General features: G+C 38.5%; 1 protein-coding gene across 3 annotated transcripts in view; it reads left to right on the forward strand.

Annotated features, from left to right (window-relative positions):
* Utrn (utrophin) overlaps nucleotides 1-14,182 on the forward strand; it is a 538,848-nt gene that overhangs the window by 280,224 nt on the left and 244,442 nt on the right. Inside the window, exon 1 of one of the 3 annotated variants that reach the window (XM_055627736.1) lies at nucleotides 6,644-6,983. The exons of the other annotated variants lie outside the window; for them this stretch is intronic. Within the exon in view, the coding sequence (XP_055483711.1) occupies nucleotides 6,840-6,983 (144 nt within the window). The 5' untranslated portion in view covers nucleotides 6,644-6,839. Of the gene's footprint in view, nucleotides 1-6,643; nucleotides 6,984-14,182 lie in introns of those variants that run through there. 3 annotated transcript variants of the gene reach the window in all.

Raw genomic sequence — 14,182 nt, forward strand, 5'->3', positions numbered from 1 at the left:
TTATTATAACTTATATTATTATACTTAAAAATAAATATAATATTTATTATGCATTTCTTATTATAAATATTATATCTATAATACACTTATAAATACTGGCTATAGAAACTTCAAATCTCTGTGTTTCAGTTACAGCCAGACCTCTTAGGCTCAAAGACATTATTTGTGTATTTACACTATAACCATGATTACTTACATAGTCTGAGGTTCAAATGTGATAATATTAAATCTTTTCTTAAAACACATTTGTGTGGAATTTTATGAAGCATGCCAAAATCTCTCTTCCCATTCCAAGTACTGGCACTTCTGTGCTATTGAATCCTTTTCCATTACGTTGGGTATGTGTATGGATCTCTTCTCATCAATAATAGATAAACCTTCTCAATTACAAGTTAGTTACTTCCGTGGAGGGTGTTTCCTGTATGCCACAGCTATACATCTCATTGCTTCTTGCTGTAAGTTATATGCAAACACATGAATTCATCTTGGTGACTTCTGTCTTCTGATGTCTTGATGGACATGTGTTCTGCTGTCGTGTGATGCATGTTTTTACTTACCCTAGTTAGTCACACAGTTCGTTGATTATGGAGATGGTATTCTTTTTGTTTACACAGTGTCCCAGGAAATATGTTTAATTTTGATTTCTGTAGTTGAAATTCAGTACTATTAACTATTTTTGAATCCATTCTTAGGAATTATTTTCTCTTGAAACATGTAACGACCCTATTGTAAAGTGTCAGCCAATATATGGGTCTTGGTTAAAGCTCTCTAGGCTTCCTTGAGACTATAATTTTTTAAAATTTTCTAAGTTAAAAATAATTGTCTGCTGGGTGATAGTATTGCATACCTTTAATCCCAGCACTTGGGAGGCAGAGGCAGGCACATCTGAGTTCAAGGCCGGCCTGTTCTACAGAGTGATTTCCAGGATAGCCAGGACTACACAGAGAAAGCCTGTCTCAAAAAACAAAACAATAACAAAAACAACAAAAATGTCATTTAGTGTGTTAAAAGGAATGCCAGGGCTGGACCCCCCTACAAATGAACACACACAATGTTTTAAAGCAAAACTGTTTAGTTTGGAATGGCTTACCTATGGCTCATCTTTGTGTGGGAAGACTGCTGCTGTCTCATAGGGACATTAAGAGAGTCAGGGCCTCAGAAGAGAAGCTTTGTGGGCATTGTGTTTGCCGTTATACAGCATGAAGACCTGAGTTTGGGTCCGTTGTACTCATGGAAAAGGCCAAGTTTGTGGTAGCTTGCCGGTCTTGTGGTCTCTAGCCTAAAGGTCAAGAGGGTGGAGACAGGTGTTCCCATGGGCTCTGTGGCCTGCCAGTTTACCCTAGACTGTGAGCTCTAGGTTGAGTTAGAGACCATGTCTCAAAAAATGGAGTGGAGAGTGATTGATGTCTTCCATCAACATAAGCATTCACAAGTAGCCAAGTACACCCACATATAAACATACACAAGCACCCCAGCCAACACAGACAAATTTTTAAAAAGAAAGGGAAAGCAAATATCAGGGAAAATGTCTGTTTGCTTATTGCTTATTGCTTATTTCTTATTCGTTGCACACTGCTTTTGTGATTTGGTGATGAGTGTGACCAGGCAAGCATCAAAGTTAAATGTGCTCTTTTGTTTCACCCTCTGGATTCTCAGAATGTGACCATTAATGTGAATTGCTAAAATATTTTGAGAACATCTGGATTTTAGGAGGCTATGGTAGGCATTCAATGTGGGTAAATGCTAGATTATGTCACTTTTATGATTTAAACAACTATGAATTTGATCTACCCATGTTCACAGATATTCAATTTATGTAATGGTGTTAATTTCAATGCTATTTAGACTATGCAGTCCAGTAAGCAACAACTTACAGTAAGGAAAAAAGGCTCCAAATGAACCCTGTTAATGACTATCACTGGCAGAACACAGTCACTGGGAGAGTCTAATGATGTTTTCTCACATTTTCTCTTAGGATATATTCTTACCACAGCTCCAGCTCCTCTCAATATTTAATGAATATTCAAGCTATGGGAGAAATAAATTTAAATATAAATGTTAGGGATCTTTTAAATAAAAATAACTAAGCTGGGGATTACTTGTCTTACAGCAAGCAGTGACAATCTAAGAGGCTGCTGGCTAAAATACAAAGAGATGGTGTGTATGGTAATTGCTTCTCAAAAATAATTTAATGTTGCCAAAATAGTCTATTTGGGTTCATATGGAGGAGGGTCTCTGCTAACAGCTGAGCCAGACACCTGTTTATCTGAACATAAATGTGCATTTGTTTGTCCTCAGGATGTCTCACATTATGGTAATTCACATGGTTCTCACCTTTTGCTCTCCTATATTGGATGTCTTAGTTTACAACTCTCCCTTTGTTGTACTTAAAAAAAAAAAATCGCATCACTAATGTTTGGCACCTTAAAGGCAGATGGTTTTTAGACACTTAGTACCACTGGCTGAGCATTTCTGAGATGAAGGAATTTTACTTTTGCCACAGGTTTGTAGATTATTCTCATTTGTGTGAGTGATTTTCAATGAAAACTTGTTCAGAAACGGAAAGCTGTGTGAAGAAAACAAGAAAGACCTGAAATAATGAAATAGATTTGCTGGTGTTGAGTTACTGGTAGTGGTGAGCCCCCTAAGATTTCTTTGTAAGGCGTTGTTATTGCTTCAGTGTATTTGTGTTACATGATCAGGGGATGGATGGATCTATCTGGTCACCCATCTGTCTGTTTATCTATCTATCTATCTATCTATCTATCTATCTATCTATCTATCTATCTACCTATCTCTATCATCTTATTCTATCATCTATCATCTATCTACCTATGTATGTATGTATCTATCATCTGTCTGTCCCGAGATGACATGTTCACTGTTCTTATTGGATTCACATCTTGTGCCAACCAGATGTAAAGTCACAGAGGTATTTCATGGAGATATAGTTCACATCATGTTCAGTTTTAAGACAACCCTGAATATAATTTAATAAAGAAGCACTTACAAGCATAATTGCAGATGAAGATTTTCTGGGCCTATGGTATATAACATGCCATTTCTTTTAAGGACAGGTGGTCACTTGGACTCTTGTATTTATGTTTTGGTTTTTATTCTCAGCAGAGGTTTTTCAGCAAAACTTGGTCTTGAGCACTTTTTGGAGAGAGAAGCTCTCAAATCCATAAGTTGTTGAATACTGACATGAAGCCCCGGGGAAGAATTCCACACCATGAATAGGATGTGGAGGGCCTTGTGCACCTCATAGTGTATATTACATTTAATCTGCTTGGGCTGGGAGCTGGCAAAAAGGGGGCTTAGACAAGAGAGTAAGGTGTTATGTCTCTGACTTACAGGAATCCAGCTGATAGCTTTATGAGGAATGAATTTGTACTCCATGACAGGGAGCCTGCTAGGGTGCTCAGGTAGCCATGCATGTCAGAAGTGATAGCAGCTAGAAATACAGCTCTGTCATCTGTCTGTAAGTGTGGGGAATGTTGAGGTAAGCCTTTTGGAGGCTGATAGGGAATGGCAAATGAAGTGTCAGCAACTCCTAAGACATCTCCAAAGGTCCTGATCCACTGCACACAGTGTTGGCTACTATCAGACTAGTGGATTCCTAGCACACTAGTGAAGTCTCAGAATGGATCCAAGGTGACTGCTTCCCCCTTCCTTATGGAAGTCTCCTGTCCCCACATCTCCCATATTTTCTTATAGTTGCATCAACCTGATTGATTGTTACTAGTGCTGGAGACTAGTATGGGCTGGTCTGATTGGCCTTTCAATCATTTAAAGACTGTTATACTGTCTAATAAAGTTAAATCTGTACCTTTGAGTCTGGTCTCCCGAGTCTGATTCTCGGGATTCTGCGTGGGCTACATTGTCGTCATCTCCCCCCCCCCCCCCAGTTTAGGAGGGACTGAAGATGAGATTGTGTGTGGTGATACAGTGAGAGGTTGGGGACATAGGAGAAGACGCTGTCAGAGCAAGAGTGCAAACTTGTTTAGACTGTGAAGGGAGGGCCATTTCTATTTTGATTAAATCAGAATGATGTCTTAGAGTATGCTCCAGAGAAAGGTGCCTCATTTGGCTCTTTACTTATTTATTGCTTTTAAGAAGAAGATGTTGTTGATTTAAAAATCAATTTATTAATTGACACATTTATCTTTATTGTCATAGTCACACTCTAGGACATTATTTTAATTTTATTTTCAACCTAAGCTCTATATTTTAGCAGTAGCAATTCATTGAAAAGCTTTGGTTCTTTTCGGGATAATCTGAGTCCCTGTGGCCCTTCTGGAGTGGGTGTGAAAATGGGCTGGATTTGATTTAAAGACTTTGTGTTTTAGAATCTCGGTATTGTCCTATCCTCTGCTTGATGCAGCCTCGTTTTCTACTTGTGTCTCATAGGAGACAGAAGCTCATTTAGCTATTTTCCTGTACTTAACAGTGTACTTTTGATTGTTATGAAACACCAGTTTCATATGCTGGCTATGGGACAGGAGTTATACAAGTTAAGCATTCCTGATTAAAAAAAAAAAAAAAAAAACAAAACTGAAACCAAGACACCCTCAAATCCATAAGTTGTTGAGTGCTGACATGAAGCCCCAGGGAAGAATTCCACACCATGACGTTTTGTTTCATGCACAGAATCATTAATAATGTTATAAAAACCACCCTCAGGGTTGGTGCATAAGACTTGTGTGAAACACAGTGTATGCTTAGGTCCCATCTCTGGAATATCTCATTATATTTATGCAAATATGTTATTCCATAATGGAAAAAAAAAAACCTTGAAGCTTCAAACACTCCTGGGTGTCGCGCGCAGCCCTCGCCAATAAGGACAACGCAGCAACAACGGATTTGTCCAGCAGCAACTTTATTGTGAGGCTCTTAACAGCAGATGGAGAAGGACCCCGAACCCTGTGTGCGTTCTGCTTAAGTAGCCAGCAGGGTGACTTGTTCGTCTGTAATTGGGGCTCCACACAAAACCCAATTAGCATGTGGTCTCCAAATGGAGGACCACACAAGCCTACATTAGCATAAGGCGGCGCATGCGCAGATCGCAAAACAATGCTGGCAAGAAGAACCAGGAAGCAGGAAACCGGCGCCATCTTGTAATGGCGGGAGTGGCTCCCGACACCTGGGCCCAAGCATTTCAGCTGAAAGAGGCTCACTTTGTAAGTTCATATTTTTATAGCAAGTCTTCTGTCTGTTATTCACATACTGCACTGTTTATTTATTTAAATTCTGTAATTCAGGTTGTTGTTATTTTGTACACTCAGAGATGTGATAGGTATTGTCAACATAGAACATATTCCATTTCAGAAATCACTTTTCCCTTTAGGATCAGTCTCCTTTCTCAACCCCTCAGACTCTTGACCTTGATTCATCACTAATTTGTTTCTTCCTATTTGCCTAAGACCTAGCATTTTGAATTATGAAAATAGCCTGTTTTAGGCTTTGGCAGCCTCACCAGGAGGAGGCAGTATAGATTCTCAGTAAGGAGCTGACGGAAAATATGTGCAGGCTAAAGCTCCCCGACAAACCAGCTCTATTAGACCCAATCTAAGACTTTAAATCACACTGGTGTGAAGGACTAAGGAGACAGGGTAAGGAAAAGAAGCTCCTGGAAATGTCACTATCCCCTTACAGGATCGTAACATCATGGAGAGGCAAATGGGCAGGGTGCCCTGGCTGATTAGAGTAGGCAGGACCTTGGTAATGGGAAACATATGCGGTTTATTTCTGGCTGTGCCGCTTTACCCGGCCATTTAATCAGCCTGGGATGGTCTGGTCCTCTAAGACAGTGTTCCCAAACTAGCCTCACTAGTGTGAAATGCATCTCAAACATGTATACACACATGTGCACAAAGCAAACACACGAACTCTCTCTGTGTCTCTGTCTCTCTCTCTGCACTGACTCTTCATATGACATTATACAATTGTCATCTTGGGTTTCCTATTCATGAAATCCAAACAACTTCATATTAAACAAAATGAGATCATGAAGATGCTGTCATGAAGATGCTTCATGTTAAGAGGGAGATGGAGGAGTTGGCCATACTCTATAGTCAATTGCATGTTTCTCTTTATTAACTTGGCTGTTTACTTAGTGGGGTCCTATTTGATTTCTGGCATGATTTGCATGGATCTAGAAGCCAATTTTTCAGCTCTGCCTTTGGGGCTTAGGTAAACCTGCATCCCTCTGTAAATATGTTCAGTTTTGTTTTAGATGATGCTGTGCCCAGACTGGCTCAGGTTGTTTTATTAGCGCAGAGTGTTTGGGTTTGACTCTTCAAGACAGATCCCTCCGTGCTTCTCAGTATTTCTTCTGCTCATTCCACAAGCACAGCCTGAGCCACGTTCCGCTGGGAGTGCTCGCATCACTCTGTGGAGCGCCAGGCTCACTGCCACTTGGTCTCCTCATGTAAGCCAGCTTTCAGGCATGCACAGAGGCAGTGGCGGTGTTCACTCTCGGTCCCCAGGGGAAGTCAGCTTTGTATCTTCAGCTTTAGTGTTTCACTTAATATCCTCTTGGCTCCAGAGCTCTCTCCTTCCCTGCAGCCGGCAGCGCTTGGCTGCCCTGCAACTTGCTTCATTTCTGGCCACGCCAGGCTGAGCAGGTCCTGGCTGTGAGGATCTGATGGGGGCTGTCTGGGTGGCGATCCTCAGTGTTTTTGTCAAACCGAGAAGTTGATGGACTCCCAGCCTCCTTTTCTTTAGAACCTTAACCCCCCTGAATCTTTCAAATGCATTTCTGGAAACGAGCATGCTCAGAGAACTGGCAAATCATTGTCCAGTGACCGGGAGGAAATGATCGCTGCTCTTCATTTATAATGCAAATTCTGAGGACTCTTCAGAAGTGTGGTAAACTTAAAATGATGGCCGTGGTGAGAACGTCTCTGCAGAAAGTTGTGGTTTTGTTACATCGTTTACAAAGGATGGCAGTTTCCTCTCCGCGGTACCAGAAGCTCTGCAAGGTAACTAATTGGAAATCAGGGGGTTGGGTATCGAAGGAATCCCTGTAGCCTGGCTGGGAAATACTCATCTTTCAGGGTCTTAGGAAGGAAAGGAAAAACTCTTTTTCCCGGCAACTGATTGCAAAAGCTGTTAAGACGAATTAAAAAAAAAATTATTTAAACCTCTGAAACAAGTAGTATTTTAGTATATATTGTATTTTACCACTTATAACCTTGTTTTCTGAAATGGGCTGTTTGGAGAAAATATGACAAACTATTTTCGTTAAGACCTGTTACCTCTGGAGTGCTTTGCAATATCTTAATATTTAATGACATATTAATCCAGTGTTAAACTCCAGCAAAATCAAGCAGAAAGCTTGAAATGGTCTTTCAACAGATTGCCTAACATGTTCATCTTTTTATAGCTTATTTTTCCCAATTAAGGAAAGTAATGCCCATTTGAAAAACAAGCTTAGCCCCATCATAAACATTTCTTATATTCTTGGAGCCTCCTATGTTGTAGTTAAATTTGAACTCAATTTTCTCTGGACAGGTGGGTTAAATAGTGTCTTAGAATGTAACCTGTTTGACAATTATACATTTTGAATGCAATGTCAGTCATTTTAAATACAAGCCATCCAGCTACCTTCCTGTGTTGTTTTAGATTAGTATTTGCTTTTGCTCATGCTTTTATGTTATTCAGTGTTTATACTGCCTCCTTATTTTTGTAAAAATGAGATGATATGATGTAAAAGGAAGATTATAAGAGTAGTTAAGTCAATTTTTATATCATTATAGTAATAGGCTCTCTCTCCTTGGAAATTTATTAGTATGTTTCTAAAGAAGGAATCTCACTGTTCTATAAAGGACCAGCTGATCTGTAATTGGTAAACCTGCCGCTTATAACATTGTTTTTCCAATGATATAAGATTTGATGTGTCTAAATACCTAGACTCTGCTATGAGGAAATGGATCAGGGCTGGGAAGCTGTACTCTCTTAATTTGATTTTATCATATTGTTGTATCTTAGAGTTTTTCCAATTAATGTGTATCTGCCCAGAAACTTGCTTTATAAAATATAATTTTAGAAAATAGATTGAGGTTCTGAGATATGTTTTGAAGAAATATTTACTGTGTTTCTATTTGTATTAAGTTATTTAAAACTTGATCCAACTTAGTAATTCAGTTATGAAAGTATACAACTAACTGTTGGATATACTTTAAAGAATAGGTGTATTTTTGTAACACATTTACATTTTTCACAAAAAGCCAATTTTGAAAACTGCGCTCACTAATGTATATTATTTTACTATTTACTATTTAACTATTAACTATTTACTATTAACTATTTAACTATCAGCATAAATATATGAATCATTAATACGTGTTACTTTTTTAAGCTAACAGTATAAATGTATGAAACATTTTTAAAAAGCTGTATTTTGTTGTTGTTGTTGTTTATTTCCATACCTACTTTCACAAAAGCAGAGGAGTTTTATTTTATTTTATTTTATTTTTTTGAGTTATAAGGCCATTGGATGAGTTTAGTTCTATGTACAAAGAAAAATTCAGGTGCTGGAGAAAGCTACTGACTAGTCGCATGTTAAGACCCTAATAAAGCTAGTTCTGTGTTACTGAAGACGGGGGGGGGGGGTTCACTCCCAACAAGAGTATTTTTAGGGAAAATTTGCTGAGATTTATAATTTCTCAGAGATGCCTTAGAATTTAAATATTCAGCAGACGTTACTTTTGGAAAACCGAAGTTGTCTTATTTGCAATTGAAATTTACCTTTAATATATCCTTTTACATATGTGAAATTAGTAGCTGCTCAGACACTGCGATGGGGGACAGAAAGCTTCAGCACTTTCCAGTAGGTGTCAGTGTAAGGCAGTGATATATGGCATCTCGGGACTCCAGACAGGGAGGTGGCATGATGCTGATTACTATGAATAAAGGAGCTGGTAACAGGTATATTTTATTTATCTTATTGTATTTGAAAAATGCATCATAATTCATATTATCATGAATAAAAGTTATAATTACAGAATTAAATGCCAGTTGCCCTTCTTAATGAATTATACGGCATCTATATTTACTGAATCCACTGTGTTTTAGTCCCCAGTGGTACTGTTGTGCGTGAAGTTTGACTAGCTGTGCTGTTTATTTGCTTTGTGTGAATTCTCTTCCTTTTAAATTGCGAAGGTTGTCATGGCTCTTTTCCCTATATCTCCTCCATTCTCTAAATTTAGCTTTTAAGAAAGGAAATGTTAAAACATTTCAGTGGTTTGCATTAAAATACAGAGAGAATCTATTTTAAGTACATTTAAAGACTGAAAAGAAAGAGAGAGACAAATATTGCGTTGCCCAAGGGATAAGTCTATTTTGAGTTCATCTTGGCATTTTGAAATCCGGTGTCTGAATATTTGTACCCTTTCTTGTTCTCCTTCACATCTTTCTTTTTCCCATTGTATGTAATATCAGTCATTTATAAAACTTCCCCTCAGAGGCACTTTTTTTTTTTTTTGCTTTGTTTTCAAGCTTTATTGTCAGAAGATAATATAAGTGTATAACAATTGGAAGTTTGTACACAATGTTCTTATTTTGAGGCTTTACCTTCCCCCGTGTCTATTTCACGGAGGGGAATGGACAGGAACTAGCAGAACTTGGGGAAACTCTGAGTCAACCTCTCCCCAACTATATATGCAGTTGCATTTTTTGCCTTATAAAAACATTTCTTTCTGGTTATACAACCCCTAAAATTTGAACAGGAAACTGAAACATAATGGCTGCTGACTTGAGATATAATTAGCAGCATTGAAATCACCCCTGATGACCTAAAGCCACCCCACACTGGATGCTGATTTCTCCTGATTTGGCTTTGAGATCACTTAGCTTCATTAAAATATTAATGACTCCAAAGTATAATTTTTCTCTTATTAGAGCATAGTGGAAGCAAAGCTGGATATAAGTGACTTTTAAGAATGCTACTGACTTCAACTTGTTTTCATTCTGTGATTATTTTGGCTTTTTTTGTATCATTAAGTCTTTGGATTGAAAGCTGATTGAGGTGATGTTGAGCTAGAGAAGAATTTTAAAAGCCCCTCACCCCCTCAGTCCACTTTTAATGGCATATTTAATAATTGACTTGGTAAAAAGTAGATTCTTATGAGGTAGATTAGTGCATGAGTCATTATAAAAAATTGAAAAAATAATTAGTATTATAAATTGAGTTCTTCATGACTTAATCATTAAACATTTTCTGATTTAGTTTTATAAGTCTTATGCTGCAGCATATGTATGTGAGCCAGTTTAGCCAAAATAATTATGTACCCAAACATTTTGCCATATGCCTTATCAGATAAAATATTTTAAGCACCCAGCTGCATATTATTAATTCAAAATTGTGCACCTCTGCCGTGATAAGAATCATGTGCTCAGTGGTCACAGGGTGTGTGTTCAATATTGTCGTCTTACCACCCAGACTGATTACTCCCTTTTTTCTGTGTGTTATTCTCCACCATTTGGTGACTGGTGGTTTGCTAGTAGGGGAAAATGATGGCTTGAAAAATCAGGGTTGACAAGTTGTGTTTAAACAAAATCAATTTCTTCTGTATGTGCTCAATGTGTGTGGACCACATAGACTCTTGTGGGTACCTGTGTAAAGGGTAACTATGGAACTCTGAAGACGTCTCAGTTTCTCCTGTTTTTGAAATGACTTTTAAGTTCTCATGCTGTCTGTCATCTTATGGTAGTGTGAGGTTCATTTAAGGTTGAGTGCATGTATTTTTTAAAACATGGCAAATACAGTGCTGCACTTTAAAACAAGCTTTACAGATTTGACTCCCAAACACTCCTCTGTGCACTTTCAGGTGGAGTGTATTGCTGTCCTTGGATGACTATGTTCCAAAGTGTTTCAGAGCATTAAAGCTCCATGTGGCCACAGCCTGAATGTCAAACTAGAGGTAGTTTAAGGCCAACTCTCAGATTCCCTCAGTTTCTTTCAGTAACCAAACCATACACATATTTCTTGAACCACAGAAAATGGATGCTCTGCCTGAGGTCTCCTTGATCATAAGAAGACTTGTCTCTTCCTAGTTTCATGAGAAACCAGTGGGATGGATAGTTTGGAGACTTATGACGGTTGGACTGCTGGGGAGTAACATGCTGAAGGAGTTCCATTTATTTTTCCCTTTTGCTGATGCTCTTTGCTGGTCTCTTCAGACATATGTGAGCTCCCAGGGAAAGCACTCACCTAATTGTCTGTCTTCTGCAGTCTCTGGGAGGGAGAGATTACCAATATAAGGGTCAAAACAGAAGACCTTCATTGCTCCCTGTGACTGTCACATGTTTTGTCTTGTGGCTTCCTAAAGGAGCAGCGGCTTAGATGGCCTGTCCTCTTTTTACCGAAATTCCTCAAGTCAATGTGAATATCAAAATTGTTTTTTAATTACCTAATTAAGTAGTAACATGTTGTTAATCAGAAAACTCATGTTACCAGTGACTTAAATTACGATTTAATATAAGGCTTTTGTATGATTAAAAAATAATAGCGCTAACAAAACTACATGTTAAATGGTTCTTTAAGATCTGACATGTTATTTGAAACTCTAGATGTGTGATGGTAGTACAATCAAGGGTGAACGAAAAGTCCTCCTGCAAAGAGAGCTGGCAGAGCACTCTGGATATGGAAAAGATTTTCCAAATTTTACATTGTCACTGTGACTAAAAGCTTGATGATTTGTGTTTTCTTTGGGGTGCAATTTATTAAGTATCAAATGGAAATTTCCATTCAGAATATATGGATTTGAAAGCTGCAGACATTAACTGTTTTCTCTTAACTCTTGGCTGAGCCCTGCTGCTCTCTCTTTCATTGTAGTTAGTTGTTTATATTTAGCTCTTGAAATTAGGCAATTAGCAGAGCTCCCGCCAGAGATAGAAGAATATAGAAAATGTCATGCCATCGTAGCTTTCTCACTTGCACAAAGTTTATTCACTCTTGGGCAAGGTAAATGAGTTCAAATAATTGAAATTGGAAAGTATGTGAAGTGCAGCAGAGGATTACTTTTCATCATTCTTTTTCTAGTTTGTTCAGTTCTATGGAGTTCTAAAAGATTAATTTGTAACAAAATTCATTTATAGAAGCAGACAGTATTTTTTTAATGCTTAATAAATAATTGGCTGATGTGACAGAATGGTGTGACAAAACCTGAACAAAATTCCGGAAGAATGTAAAGTGAAGAAGTAATTAGGTCAGGTCTGGTGGTACAAATCCTGTAATCTCAGCTAACTAGGAAGCTGAGGCTGGAAGACTGAAAGTTCAAGGCCTTGGTGGCATACAGAGTGAGTTAACGGTCAGGTTGTATGACTTTGTGAGACTCTGTTTGAAATGTTAAAACATAAAGGCTGTGTACATAGCCCAAGGAGAACACATGGCCAACATCTGTCAGGCCCCACTGTCAGTCCCCAGCAGTTGGTGGGAGATGCTGGTTTTCACACTGGGACCTCCTCTGCCACTGCTGCTGCTGTTCCTCCTCTACTACTACTTACTTCTCCTTCTCCTAATGTATGATTATTATAGAGCTTGGTAGACAATTGCTGTGAAGAGACACCATGACCACAGCAACTCTTATAAAGAAAAACATTAAATTGAGGCTAGCTTACAGTTTTAAAGGTTCAGTCCATTATCATCATGGTAGAAAGCATGGCGGTATGCAGGTAGATATGGTGCTAAAGAAGTTGCTGAGAGTTCTGCATCTTGATTCTCAAGCAGCATAAGAAGACTGTGCACACTGTCCAGACTTGAGTTTATAAGACCTCAAAGTCCACTCCCTACAGTGGCATAGTTCCTGCGACAAGGCCACATTTAGTCAAAAAAGGCCACACCTCCTAATAATGCCGCTACCTATGGGCCAGACATTTACACACATGAGTCTATAGGGTCCATTCCTAGCTAAACCCCCACATTCACAGATGTTGCCATCTCTTTTGATATAGGCTCTTTCATTGGCCTGGGCCTCACCATTGTCTAGACTGGCTGGCCAGTGAGCTCCAGGGATGGCTGCTCCTGTTTGCCTTCTCCAGCTCTGGAGAGTACAAAGACAGTTGCACACATACTACCACACTAAACACACATTTTTATGTGGTTTTAGAGAATCAAGCCCAAGTCAAACACTTTCTCCCCTGAGCTGATCTCTCAGCCCACATTTATGTTGTCTGTATTTTTTTCTCCTATTCCAAGAAGATTAGGAAAAAAAACTGCTAACATAACAAAAACAAAATTAATTATTTAACAACAAAACAACACCCCCCCCAGATCCCATGGAAAAATGTCTAAACAAACACTGATAATATGCCTAATTTATAGGGTTTTTTTTTAAAGTTTCCACGTGGAGATTTCTAAATTAGTGCCAACGTGTATCAGTAGATATATTTATATATCTATATGATCTATCTATCTGTCTGTCTGTCTGTCTGTCTATCTATCTATCCATCTGGGGAAGGAACTGGTGTCGTCAGTTCCATTTAACACCTAGAGAAGATAAAAGCATTTGTGCTCCACAGTGAAGGGACAGGGTGGGAGAACCCTGGCCAGTATGTGGTCTAGCTGGCACTGTTCACAGAATTACTGATTCCAGGTTCAGTGTCTCCCTGCATTTCATTCCATGTAGTTACAGGGTTCTCCTGGGCTTCAGGGAGCCATGCGGTAAAGAAAGAGATAGTAGCTTAAGTGGTTGCTGTACTTCCTTGCCGTTATTATTGCTGTGTTTTCACCGTACGAGGAAGGAAGCACACCTTCTAGGAATGTTTGTTGCTGACGTACTGTGAATGCCTAGATGTTTGTTTTCATCGAAAAGTTCAAAAACAATGAACTACAGCAATTTTGAAACTATTTTAATATCGTTTTTTTGGCTATATGAGAGCAAAGAACTTTTTTTTTTTTTTTCCCCTAATGGATTCATTTCTCAGCTTTGTACAAAGAATGGATTGGCTCATTTTAATGCAAATTGATATCGTTGGTTCTGGTTTTTGATTCATAATTTAGTTTGGTTTGAGTCTCAATACCACAAGTATTGAATTATGCATTCACCAAGCCTAATTCTCCATACCCAAATGTAGTTTTTTATCATCATATTTAAGGCACATAATAGCTCTTTTAAAAGATAAATGGAAATGAGTCAGCTGTGGTGCACCTTATTTTAGTGAGGCATTTTCTCTTTTT

The sequence above is a fragment of the Psammomys obesus genome, unplaced genomic scaffold, assembly GCF_907164565.1.
Source record: "Psammomys obesus unplaced genomic scaffold, mPsaObe1.curated_primary_1811, whole genome shotgun sequence".
In the NCBI taxonomy this organism is placed as follows: domain Eukaryota; kingdom Metazoa; phylum Chordata; class Mammalia; order Rodentia; family Muridae; genus Psammomys; species Psammomys obesus.